At 40.3% G+C, this 14276-nt stretch overlaps 2 protein-coding genes across 2 annotated transcripts; both read left to right on the forward strand.

Moving 5' to 3' along the window:
- The first annotated feature begins 1673 nt into the window (after positions 1-1673).
- LOC126728234 (uncharacterized) lies at positions 1674-3107 on the forward strand. The gene is made up of 4 exons (XM_050434096.1): positions 1674-1801; positions 1922-2093; positions 2187-2730; positions 2794-3107. The coding sequence occupies exons 1-4, from the start codon at positions 1674-1676 to the stop codon at positions 3105-3107; spliced, it is 1158 nt and encodes a 385-aa protein (XP_050290053.1).
- Positions 3108-11241: 8134 nt separating this feature from the next.
- On the forward strand, positions 11242-12729 carry LOC126728235 (uncharacterized). Its single transcript, XM_050434097.1, has 2 exons — positions 11242-11991; positions 12076-12729. The coding sequence occupies exons 1-2, from the start codon at positions 11242-11244 to the stop codon at positions 12727-12729; spliced, it is 1404 nt and encodes a 467-aa protein (XP_050290054.1).
- Positions 12730-14276: the final 1547 nt, after the last annotated feature.

A 14276-nucleotide genomic window follows, 5' to 3' on the forward strand; every position in this document is an offset into this window, starting at 1 on the left:
GTACTTATGATAACTTTTATTCATCAAAACAAGGGCTTTAACAACGGCCTTAGTTTGTTGTAGAAAGTATTTGGTCGTTTGACTTCCTTGTATGAAGTTACATTGTTGAATACAAACCAAGTAATTACTACGGCTTTTATTTGTCAAAAAAAAAAAAAAAGTCTTAACAACGGCCTTAGTTCGTCATAAAAAGTATTTGGTCATACGACTTCCACATATGAAGTTGTATTGTTGATGACAAATGAAATAACTACGACAGCATTTTGTCGTCGAAACTATGCATTAATGATGGCCTATGGTCATCGCAATAGATATTTGGTTGTCTAACTTCCTTGTATGAAGTTGAATCTACGACGGCAAATATCAAGTACTTACAACGAAGTTGTGCTGTAGAAAATGAGTGTTAGCAATTGCCTCATCGGTAATATAGTATTACCAACAAGACTTTTTCTGACGGTCATTGACGGCCTTTTGCTGTTGGCAATACTAATCTACGATGGCTTTCTGTGTTGTTATGACGAACTTTGGTCATCGTTGTAAAGTTGTAATTTACAACTATGTATGTTTTGGCTTTTATTCTGTACCAAATTTGATTGTAATTTTTTTCAATCTTATGTACCCTGTATTTCATATGGGTTTTATTTGTAAGGGTTGTGTGTGAGAGAAAGAGAGTATGAAGACTCAAGGCTACTTGAAGACTAAAGTTGTTTTCGCGGGTAGCTCGCGAGTAAGCTTCCCACGAAGTGATGCATGTGCCTTGTACATGATTGGAATGTGAAAAATCAGGACAGGATGGAGACAACTAGTTTTCGCGAGTGTCTCGCAAGTAAAGACTTCCCGCGGACACTCGCGAAACATTCTGTTTTGTCAGATTGTCATTTCTGATACACTCTATCCTTACCCACACTATTTATACCCCCATTACCCACATGTGTTAAGGAGTGCTTTTGAGAGAAAACCTTAGCCACAAATATTGAGAGTTAGAGATTGTTATACCCACAATTCTCTACATAATTACTTATGGATTTTCCTCAACTCCTACCTCTCCATTTCTATATCATTGAGAGGTTGATAGCCCAAACACTTACCACACCCTTTCAGAGTGTCAAGTGAGGTTTTGGTGCTGCTGGGAAGCATTGGAAGAAGCTAGGCTTTGGCAGATGCAATCGGGTGCATTGCAAGATCTGGAGAGCTAGACAAGACAAAGTTCCGAGAAGTCTTCTTGGAGTAGGAGCTTGGGGGGCTTAGGTGCATTGGGTAGACTAGGCTTGGAGGGTCTTTTGTTATTCATGTATCCCAACTGATTGTCTAGTGGATCGATTACCGCTTGGAGGGCGGCGGAAAGGTTTTACGCTGAGTACTTCAATTTCCTCTTCGATAACACATCGGCATGTTATCTTGTGTTTTCTTTCTTCTTCCCTACTCTTTTAGCTTTCATTTTACTATTGTGTTGTGATGAATATGGCTTAGAGTAGTTTATTTGTTTGAACGCTCGCATTTACTCTTTTCTGCACTTTGTATAATTTAGAGTAAAATCAATCGAGCTGTAATCTTTAATTTGGGGTTCTAAACAACTTTTGTGATTTAACACATTTTTGAGCTTTCAATTGGTATCAGAGCGGGTACACTCGCTATGGTTTTATTACCTGAGTGTGATCCTTGACCCTTTTATGATGGACCAATCACAATCGCTCAATGCTCCACCATTCTTTGATGGGAGCAACTATGCATTTTGGAAAGTCTGCATGAGGGCTTTCTTTTGTGCTATAGATGAGTCGGTATGGGACTCTGTCGAGAATAGGTATGTTAAACCCACGACAGCCAAGTCCGAGTGGGACAAGTTAGCTCTTGCTTTGGCTAATGCAAACAATAAAGCTATTAACACTATATTCTGTTGTGTGTCTACTAATAAATTTCACAGGATATCGCATGTGAAGACAGCCAAGGAAGCTTGGATGATTCTTAAGACTACTTATGAGGATACCAAGAAAGTTAAGGACATGAAGCTCCAAATGCTTACCACTAGATTTGAAGAGCTCAAGATGGGTGACGATGAGTCTTTCGATTCATTCTATGGGAAGCTCAATGAAATCGTAATTGCTAAGCTCAATCTCAAAGAGAAGATTGAGGATGCTAAGGTGGTGAGAAAGATTTTGAGGTCCTTACCGGAGAGCTTCCGTGCGAAGGTCACAGCTATAGAGGAAAGTAAGGATTTGGATGAGATCAAAATCCAAGAACTCATTGGATCTTTCCAAACATATGAGCTGGGACTGCCTTCTCACAAAACGAGCAAATCTCTTGCTCTCAAAACCATCACCGAAAGAATGGATGACTCCTTCGAAGAAGATGATGTGGAGAAGGAGGTAGCATTCATTGCAAACAACTTCCGAAAATTTCTGAAGATGAAAAATAGTGGGAAGCCATTTAGCAAAGGAAGGTTTTCATCCTCCAAAGGTGATAGGAAGGAGTTCAAGAAGAAAGATGGAAAGGAGTTTCAATCCCCTCAAGGAATTGTGTGTTATAAATGCAATGGCCATGGACATCTCAAGAAGGAGTGTCCCAACTATTTGAGAGGGAAGGGTAAAGTGTTTGCCACTACCCTTAGTGATTCTGACAGGTCAAATTCAGACACAGAAGGAGAATGTGACAGTGAAGGAAACTACAGAGCCTTCATGACAATTGCCTTCATTGATTCAAAGAATGATTTGAGCAATTTGGTTGATGAACTTGGTAATATTTCTAAGGATGAGGAAATTGAATAATTGGAAGATAAAGACGTGTGCCAAAATGAAGGGGAGATCAACCTTCAAGAAGCATATGATTCTCTGCTGGAAGATTGTGGCAAATATGCCAAAATTGCGAACCTTGCTGTGAAAAAGATGAAAAAGGTTGAGGAAGAGCATAGGTGTATACTTGTGCAACACAAGGAAGCAAAGTGTGAAGTAGAAAGACTCAAAGGAGAGTTGGTTGAAGCTTACTCTAAGATCAAGTTTCTTGAACTTGAAATTATTCAAGCTAATGTCAAGGTTGAGCGCATCTCCACCAAGAAACTTAACAACGTGGTGTCCTCTCAAAAATCTTCTCATGATAAGACCGGTTTGGGCTAAGATTGAGACCCCTGCTGCTGTAAAAAGAACCATTGGTGTAAGACCAAAGGAAAAAGGGAAGTTATTACCCAAAAATCAAAGGGGGCCTCACGTGAAGCATGTGTGTCATCATTGTGGCATACAAGGGCACACAAGACTGAATTGTTTCAAGCTTCATGCACTCAAAAGGGCTGACTCTATGCGTGGTCAAGAAAGTTCATTGGAGACGTTATGGAAATGCTGAAGAACATATCATTATGCCTTGCTAGCTTCACTCCGAGGTTTGAAAGTTATGTTGGTCGTACACCGCCATCTAAGGCTCTCACCCAAAATACTCGTAAAGAGTGGGTGAAGAAGGGTAACTATGCATGATCACTCTCTATGCCCATGCATTAATATTTCTGATGTTTAGGATCATAGGTTCATGCATCATGACATACATAACTCTCTTGTGTCATTGCTTCTAGTTTATAGCATGTTTCTTTTTCAAGTTTTGCTTTGTTCTAGTTGTTTTGTTGATCTTACTTATCATGTTTTGTTTTTGAGTGTGTTCAAAAATTCAAAAACCCATAAAAATTGAAAAAACTCCAAAAAGTTTGATCGCTTGTGTTGTGTATATCACATGTGAGTTTGGCCTAGTACCTTCGTACTCATGGCGTAGTGCATTTACAAGTTTAGCTTGTTTTATATGCACATATATCTTTGTGGGAGAAATCTTGAAAACTATGTGTGATTGTTGTAAATAGATCTTCAAACTTGTCATGAATGATTGGTCAATAGTCTTGATGGTCTTGATACTTGCATAGACTTGTGCCTATATCTCTTCCCACTTTACTTTTATGTTTTTGCATTAGAGCTCACCAAATGTAAATCTCAAAATGAAAAAAAGATCATGAGCTACAAAAGCCGTCGCACATACTAGTATTTGACTAGGAAAAAGGAAAAGCGACTTTTAAAATTGAAATGTATGGTGCTCAAAAAGCCAAAGGCTCACTCTCAATATTGAAATATCAAAAATTTCAAGCACTGATCTCAAAATGCTTTAAGGGAAAACTAAAAATCTCAAAATTCATATAGTAAGTATCACGACTGTCTCACGACTATTTCGTGACCAAGCACTTCCCACGAAAGTTTCTATCCTTCAATGGTGTTTTTCGCGAGTAATTTCGAGACTATCTAACCCACAAAAAACGTGTGTTTTCAGTTTTATAGGGTTGATGTGACAGATTTTTAAAACACTCTCAATTTTCCCTCTCATTGCCTCACTCAAACCTCTCTCAACCCAAAACTGATTTTCAATCAAACCCCATCATTTTCAAGCTTGATTTCTGCACAATCTACTTAAAGGTATGTTTTCTTAACATTCTTCTTATTTTTTTTCTAGATTATGTAGAAATTAACTTAGGGTTCTAAAATTGGGAATTTTTCGAAAAGGGGTTGGGAACTTTGTTTTTGGGCAAATTTTTTCAAAATTTTGATTGGGCTGTGTCCCATTTGTTTTGTGTGTATCTGTGTTGGCCCCTTGTGGCATTTTAAACTTGTATTTAGGTATATTTCCATGTGTTCATGCATTGCCCATAGGTATATTGTAGTGTTGCATGCCATGTGTTTTTTCCAATATTCCAAAGGTGGTACTCGTTGAATATTCTTTGCCAAGCCATCAATTTGATATATATATTTTTAACAAATTTGGCCTCAATTAAATTGGTTTCTTTATACTAATATCACTATGTTCATACCAAAATCATGAAATATTAACCATGTTATTGGCATGTTAAATGCTTTTCATGTAAAATATGACCAAAATTCTATGAGAAATTTTCATACGTAGTTTTCAAAACTTGTAAATTCTAATTGGTTTCATTTCTATTGAATATCTCAATTCAGTTTAAAATATATTCTTTTTCAAACCTCACTCAAATTCACGATCCACGAAAATATGGCCTAGTCTAAGGTTGACTCAACACATTTCAAGGTCAGATGCAAATGTTAAATGACTAATTACTTAATATTTTATAAGCAATGCATGAATTAGGAAAACGAATTCAACATTTTTATATAATTTGAGAAATTATTTAGACTATTTTCCTATATTTATAAATGTATTTTAAAAATTTTAATTCTAAAATTATTGAAATAATCTATATCAAAATAAATATCATATTTTAGATGGCCAATACCTCTTTTGGCAATGTTGGACTTCAGTTTTTGAACAATGAGTTTTACTATTTTAGTAATGAATTTTTCTCGGAAATTATTAATTCTAAATTTAATTTTGATAGAGAGAGAAGAAAATAGTAAAATTTTTGGAAGATTAAAAATTTTTACATTCTTAAACTTCCAAAAATAAAATTGTAAAGTTGTGATTTACAACTATATTTTATGTTGGCTTTATTCCATCACAAAAAGTATTGTAATTGCAATAATTTATTTCCTTGTATTTTATGAGATTTTATTGTATTGGGTTTAGTATTAAGTTGGTGAAAAATCAAGCATGAAATGAAAATCAATGTAGTTTCGCGACTAGCTCGCAAGAAGTTCGTGAGAAAGGTTCCTATGAAAAGGGCACGTGAGAAGCACATGTGGAAGCTGAAGAGTCAAGTTCCAGGCTATATTTGGCAAGTACTTCACGAGACAGGCCATCTCGTGAGGTACTCAAGAAACTCTCTGCCTGGAGGATTTTAAGTGACTTTCTTACCCTTTACCCATACTATATACCCTTATTACCCACAAAAGTAAAGGAGACTATTATTTAGAAGGAAAACCCTAAATCGGTTTCTACAACACAACACACCCATCTTTTAGAGAGAGAGAGAGCTACTCATCCTTAGTGAGAAATCATTGTAGCCTCTTCTCCTTCCCTCTCCCATTGTCATACCTTAAGAGGAGATTTGTAGCCAAACACAACCCACACCTATTTAGAGTGTAGAGAGTTTTTTGGAGCTTAGGAAGATTTGGGGATTAGCCAAAAGAAGCTAGTGAGGGTTGGCGGATGCAATCGGGCATATTGCGAGATCCGGATAGCTGGTGAAGATAAGACTCCGAGAAGTCCGTTGGTAGCAGGAGCTTGGAGGGGTCAAATACATTAGGTAGACTAGGCTTGGAGGGTCTTTTGTTATCCGTGTATTCCAATTTATTCACTAGTGGATCGATTTCGACTTGGAAGATCGCGGAGAGATTTTTCGTCGAGTTCTTCGATTTCCTCTTCGATAACACGTCTTGGTGTTATCTTGTGTTTGTATCTCTCTTCCCTTACTCTTGTGCTTTACATTTATTGTTTATTGTTCATGTTTATGCACTAGAGTAGTTTCGATGATTGCGCTTCACTTACTCTTGTTCCGCACTTAGATTAGTTAAAGTAAAACCAATTAAGCCGTAATTTTAAAATTGGGGGTTTAAACAAGCTCTTGTGTTTTAGCACAAATCCAAGAGATTTCAATAATAAAACGTATTATTTATTAAATTTTTTGGCCTAAATTACAAGACATTCTATCAGTTGATAGAACATTTTTTTCCCCTAAGTGAGAGACCTTACTTTTTTATTCTTATTTTTGTGCAATACTATAAAACAAAGATATATGATAGATTCTACTTTAGGGGGCCTTAGGCCATTGCCTAAACATCTTTTTTCTTTCTTTTTTTTTAGTATTTTTAAAAGTGTTTTTTAAAGTGGGAGCCAAACACATACAATATAAAAATTATCATTTAAAAACTAGTTTCAATTTCAATTTTTGGAAAATTTATTTCATATTTTTTTGAAAATAAAAACAAAAATCTTCCTACCAAATAGAGCCTGAGATAACTTAGATAAGAGTACTATATTACTATGAAAGATGTTACGTCTACAACATTTTCACAACAAATCATAGGTGATTAGTTGTTATTGGTTCTAATTTGAACCTACTATTGAAATTACTTTTCTATCCCACCAATAATAACCTGTAACAACCTATTACATAGGATTTGTTGTGAAAATATTGCGGACATAGTATTTCTCTAAAGTCATTCTATATATACATATGTTGGACGAACCAACCTATTTCAATTTAGGCTTTTTAATAATAATAATGATATTGGGCGCAGAAGCTTAATTACTGATTGCAATTTCTAGCTATAGCCCAATTACTTGGGTAGGGTAGACTCCACCCACTCCTCCATATTGCAATCTTAACTACTTTTGATGAAGTTGCAACTTATGGATGACAAGAAAGGATGGAATTTGTGCATATAATAAAGTCATTATTATGTTAAATAAATTACGTGGAAGACTAAATTTATGCAATTAGAAAATAATTTTTTTCAAAATTTCTTTGGAGGTCATGGCAATTCTATTATTTGGTAAATGATTATTTATTTATTTTGGGTGATAGGGTTATTGTGCACATTCTAACACTCTCATCTTGTCAATGTTATGGTGAAGAATATGTTTTTAGCTAACATAACCATTTCTTTTCTTCTTCTTTTTTGTGCATGGTCGCAAAAATATTGATAACAATTTAGTTTAGCTCAAGCTTTTAGATTTTAGCCCCCTAAAAAGGGGGTAAAATTATGCAATTGGTGGAAGATGCAGAACAAGGGGTGAACTCTAATCTTGACCCGATAATCATGCAATTTGAATGTAAATTGAAGAGGGTAAAAACTGGGATGACAGATCTGTATAAAGATGGGCCTGACAGGCCCACTTCCATGGGCCAGTAGAAGCCTAGCCCAATTCATACGAAGGATTGATAAGAATGGGCCATGCGTCTACATAGCAGCCAGAAGCCCTAGATGGGGAATACTTGCTACACACGCCTGAATCATCATAGAATCCCAAAGAAAATAGGAATTCTAGCACCAAAAGAATTCCAGAAGATACGTGCACAAATGAAGATCTTTTCTACAAGGAAAGGTCTTGTTCATCACGTTTGGGACTATTCAAGTAGAGTCCTATAAGGAAAAGACTTCTACACCAAGGAAGAGATGCCAACCTTCTACTACTATAAAAGCCCCAATGCCCTCACAAATTGAGGTACGCATAATTAACCCCTCTCTAGCACTCTAGAGTTGAGAATAGTTCTAACTTGACCTTCGGAGGGTATTTGGTCTGCACCACACCAGTACTCTCTGTTAGGTCACTTCTTTCTTCTTGCAGGTTGCTATTTCAAGAGTACGAGGATCGTGTAGCTCACTGGTGATTTTTACGGCATCATCAGTTGGCGCCGTCTATGGGAACTCGACTGTTTAGCCAGACTAATCGCTTCTCAGATGTAAGAGTTGCATGGTACTCACTCGCTCGATGGCTACCACTAACAATGTTCAAGGAGATGAGCTGCCGTGATCCACTACATTGGAGAGGCAGATCCAAACCCTTATGGCAGCAGTGGAACGTCTCACAAAACAGAACCATGATCTAGAGGAACAACTACGCCAAAGGGACGCAGGACACAACGTTCAAGAGGAAAACCAAGAAGGTACCAGTGCCGAACGAAGGGACCAAGAGAGGCCAAAGGGTAGTAATGCCCCAAGCAGACCAGAGCGGCAAAACATGAGCCTTCCATCTCTCATGGATACGGCCCCCCCACCTATTGTCACAGAGATGCAAGCGATGAAGGAACAGATGGAGGTCATGATGAATGCCCTCAAGGGACGAATGTCCAATGATCTTGATGACCTAGTAAATAGAACCGACTCACCATTCACTACCTCCGTAAACTCCTTCCCCCTGCCACAGAAATTTCACATGCCCAGATTGAAAGCTACAACGGGGTCAAGGACCCCCTCGATCACCTAGAGACTTTCAAGACCCTGATGCACCTTCAAGGAGTACCAGACGAGATCATGTGTAGGGCCTTTCCTACGATGCTGAAGGGTCCTACGAGAATTTGGTTCAGTAGATTAACACCAAACTCTATCAACACTTTCAAGGAGTTAAGCACCCAGTTCACCTCGCACTTTATTGGGGGACATAGGTACAAGAGGTCTATTGCATGTTTGATGAGCATCAAGCAGTGAGAAGATGAGACGTTGAGATCTTACATAACTCGTTTCAACAAGGAGGCCCTTTCAATTGACGAAGCGGATGATAAGATACTCGTAGCAGCATTCACTAATGGGTTATGAAAGGGGAAGTTCTTGTTTTCTTTATACAAGAACAAGCTAAAAACCATGACGGATGTGCTCTATAGAGCCACTAAATACATAAACGCAGAAGATGCATTGCTGGCCCGCGAGGAGAAGCCCAGAAAGAGGGAAAGACAGGAGGACACATGACAGGATAGAGGACGAAAGATGGCTAGAACCGGAGATCGACGAGATGAAAGGCGCTCTAGACCCCCTACTGGGAAGTTCACAAGCTTCACCCTATTAACCACCCTGATAGATCAAGTCTTAATGCAGATCAAAGACGAAGGAGCCCTGTCGTTCCCTAGTAAGCTAAAGGGAGATCCCAACAAGAGGCCAAAGGACAAGTATTGCCGCTTTCACCGTGACCACGGGTGTGACACAACCAACTGCTATAATCTGAAACAGCAGATTGAGGCTCTTATTAGACAAGGAAAGCTACAGAGGTTCGTCAATAAGGAAAGAACCGATCCGCCCCAGGAGCAGGTCTCATGACAAGAGAACGAGCGCCCTAGACCACTTATAGGGGACATAAGAATGATCGTAAAGGGCACAACCGTTGCCGGATCTTCCAAAAAAGCCCGCAAAACCTACCTCAGAATGGTCCATAGCGTCCAACTTACAGGATTCGTACCTAAAATGCCACGAATAGACAACCCCATCATTGGATTTTCAGAAGATGATGCTCGAAGACTTCACCATCCGCATGACGACGCACTTGTGGTCAGCTTGCAAATAGGAGATTATAACATGCATCGGGTCCTTGTCGATAACGGCAACTCAGCGGACATCCTATACTACCCGGCATTCCAGCAAATGAGGATTGACAGGGAATGGTTAACCCCAACGAATGCCCCTCTCGTGGGATTTGGAGGAACAAAGGTGTTCCCTTTGAGCGCGATCACACTATCTGTGACGGCAGGTGACTATCCTCAGCAGATCACTAGGGAGGTAACGTTTCTCGTAGTCGACTGCTCGTCCGCCTACAATGCCATTCTCGGATGACCCACTCTCAATTCCTGGAAGGCAGTGACTTCAACATACCACTTGATAATTAAATTCCCAACTAATTATGGGGTGGGAGAACTGCGAGGAAATTAAGTGGCAACGTGGGAATGCTATATTGCCATGTTAGAGATGGAGGATCAACAGCAAACAATGTGCATAGGAGAACAACGAGCACTAGTAGAGCCAGTTGAGGAACTGGAAGAGGTGAACCTTGATAACACACGGCCGGAACGGACGACTAGAATTGGCACACTAGCTAGTTGGCTGGTACGCCAAGCGCTCACGACATTCCTCAGAGATAACCAAGACGTGTTCACCTGAAGTCACGAAGACATGCCAGGAATTGACCCCTTAATCATATTTCACAAGTTAAATATGTCGCCCTCATTCCCTCCAATTCGACAAAAGAAACGAGTGTTCTCTCAGGAGAGGGACAAGGCCATAGCGGAGGAAGTTTGAAAATTACTACAGGCAGATTTCATCCGAGAAGTATACTACCCCGACTGGTTGGCAAACGTCGTCATGGTTAAAAAGGCCAACGGAAAATGGAGGATGTGCGTAGATTTCACGAACCTCAACAAAGCTTGCCCTAAAGATAACCACCCACTCCCACGGATAGATACTTTGGTGGACTCAACTGCAAGACACTAGCTCTTAAGTTTCATGGACGCTTTCTCAGACTACAACTAAATCAAAATGGAAGAAGCTGATCAAGAGAAGACCTCCTTTGTTACAAGCCAGGGACTGTTCTACTACAAGGTGATGTCATTCGAACTCAAAAATGTTGGGGCAACATACCAGAGGTTAATGAACAAAATGTTTGCGCAGCAGATTGGGAGGAACGTACAAGTTTATGTTGACGACATGTTAGTAAAGAGTCTGCGCGAAGATGATCACCTAGACAACCTCAAGGAGACCTTTGACACACTCAAGTCATACAACATGAAGCTCAATCCAAACAAGTGCACGTTCGGAGTGACGGCGGGGAAATTCCTGGGCTTCATGGTGTTCCAAAGAGGTATAGAGGTTAACCCGACGGGCCATAATGGAGTTAGAACCACCAAGGGCGGTTAAGGAGGTCCAGTGTTTGAATGGAAAAATCACAGCCTTGAACAAGTTCGTCTCAAGAGCGACGGATAGATGTCTACCCTTCTTCCGCACTCTAAGAAAATCATTCGAGTGGACGGACGAATGCCAGATGGCATTTGACGACTTAAAGGCATATCTTTCATCTCCACCGTTGCTCAGTCCATCCAAGCTAGGAGAAGAGCTTTACCTATATTTAGCCGTTTCACAAGCTGCTGTAAGCACAGCTTTGGTAAGAGAGGAAGTCGGATCTCAAAGACCAGTCTACTTTACAAGCCGAGCGCTTCGAGGAGCAGAAGAGAGGTACCCTCAGATGGAGAAGCTAGCTTTCGCATTGGTAATTGCAGCGCGAAGACTCAAATCGTACTTCCAAGCACATACCATTGTTGTCTTGACGGACAAGCCCTTGAGAAAAGCTATGAGTAGTCTAGAGGCAGCAGGAAGAATGGGTTTGTGGGTAGTAGAGCTTAGCGAGTTTGACATACAATACCATCCGCGAACGGTTGTGAAATGGCAAGTAGTGGCTGACTTTATCGCTGAATTCACCCTCGGAGACAGCCGAGGGGCAGAGAAGAAAAGACAATGGAATATTTATACAGACAGATCATCAAATAGACGAGTCGGGGCGACCGGCGTGGTGATCCAAATTCCAGAGGGGGATACGATCCAGTGTATGATCCGACTAGATTTCCCCACAACCAACAATGAGGTAGAATATTAAGCCTTGGTGGCAGGGCTAGACCTCGCAAAGGCTGCATGTGCAGAAAACGTGGTCGTGCATTGCGACTCGCAGGTAGTAATAAGTCAGATTAATGGCGGCTATGAGTGTAAGAATGAAAGGATGAAGAGGTATCTAGAAGAAGTGAAGTATCGAATCGGCAACCTCGAAGTTAAATTCATTCAAATCCCAAGGGAAGAAAATAAATGTACTAACCATCTAGCAAAAGCTGCCTCAGCCGAATTTATGCTGGTCCCCGAACATGTATTATCATTTGTTCAAGTCTCCTCACTTATTGATGATGGAACGAATGTCCAGGAAGTAGATATTGAATGCAATTGGACTACGCCATTGATATCCTATTTGAGAGCTGGCGTGCTACCAAACGAGAAGGGCGCCGCTAGAAAGTTAAAGGTCCAGGCATCACGATTTGTGTTGATAAAAGATGTCTTATACAAAAGAGGGTTCTCACAACCGTACCTGAGGTGTTTCGGCCATGAGGAAGCAAATTACGTAATGAGAGAAATCCACGAAGGTATCTACGGAAACCATTTAGGGGCACGGTCATTAGTACACAAGATGATCCGAGCAGGATACTATTGGCCTATAATGCAAAAGGACACGCAAGCTTATGTCAAGTCCTGCGACAAGTGTCAGAGGTTTAGCAATTTCATCAGGCAACCATCCGAAGAGCTGACCCCCATGATGGCACCTTGGCCATTCGCTTAATGGGGACTAGATATCATGGGCCCATTCTCGACGGCAGTCAGGCAGCTAAAGTTTCTGGTAGTTGGCATCGACTACTTCACTAAGTGGGTAGAAGCAGAGGCCTTAGCCACTATTACGGAGAAGAATATCCGAAGTTTTGTTTGGAGAAATATTATATGCAAGTACGGGATACCCAGAGTGTTGGTCTCTGACAATTGTAAGCAATTCGACAACAGCGCATTCAGAGACTTCTGCTCAGAGCTATGGATTAAAATTCACTACTCGTCACTCGCACACCCACAGGCTAATGGGTAAGTCGAAGTAACGAACCGATCCTTGCTCAAGATAATCAAGACCTGACTCGAAGGGGCAAAGGGTATCTGGCCGGACGAACTACCAAGCGTTCGGTGGGCATACCGAACTACATCAAGAACACCCACTAGAGAAACGCCATTTCGACTAGCATATGGAAGTGAAGCTGTCATTCCCGCAGAAGTGGAGCTTACAAGCTATCGGGTGGAGAACTACGACAAGGATAAGAACGAAGAGGCCATGCGCCTTCAGCTCGACCTAGTGGAAGAAGTCAGAGTGGTAGCAGAGCAAAGGTTGGTGTGTTATCAAAATCTCATGGCGAAACACTACAACTCCAACATCAGGCATAGAGACTTTCAAGTTGGTGATCTTGTACTACGGAAGGTAATGGGCACCACCAGAGATCCTTTGCAAGGGAAGCTCAGCCCTAATTGGGAAGGACCCTACAGGATCGCATCATGTCAGAGGAAGGGCACCTACCACCTCAAGACGCTGGACAGACAAAAGCTGCAGCACCCATGGAACACGGAGCACCTACGAAAATACTACCAGTAGAGATAATATGAAAAACAGTGACGATCCCTAATTTCCCAGTTTATTTAATCTTAGCTACAATTACTAGTTTTTTTAACAATTTTTGCTACAATACTTTGTACCTTTTTAAGCCCAAGGGGGCAGGTACTTTTTCCTACAAATGCATTTTTTTTAAGACGAATATTCAGACACAACCGTGTTTTTCTACTTGAATTCTTACAAAGTTCAAAAGTGGATAAGAGAAAACAATGTCCAAAAAGTGGACGGACCACCCATAGGGGGGAAACTATTACCAAGTCCACAAAGTGGACGAATCACCCATAGTGTGAAAATTTATTATCAAGCCCACAAAGTGGACGAACCACCTATAGGGTGGAAACTATTATTAAAGTCCATAAGCTGGACGGATAATCCCGGACGAGTGAAAATCAAAGTCCATAACAATGGATGAGTAATAAATAAAGTCCACAAGACGGACGAATCATCCCAAGAGGGATGAAGTTTCTAAAGTCCATAAACATGGACGGACACAAATAAAGTCCAGAAACTGGATGAATCATCACAGGAGGATGAAAAACTCTAAGTCCAGAAACTGGATGAGTCCAGAAACTGGATGAATATAAAGTCCATAAACTAGACGAATCATCCCAAGAGGATGAAAATTTCTTAGTCCAGAAAATTGGATGGATACAATATAAAGTCCATAAAGTGGACGGATCATC

The sequence above is a fragment of the Quercus robur genome, chromosome 5, assembly GCF_932294415.1.
Source record: "Quercus robur chromosome 5, dhQueRobu3.1, whole genome shotgun sequence".
NCBI lineage: Eukaryota > Viridiplantae > Streptophyta > Magnoliopsida > Fagales > Fagaceae > Quercus > Quercus robur.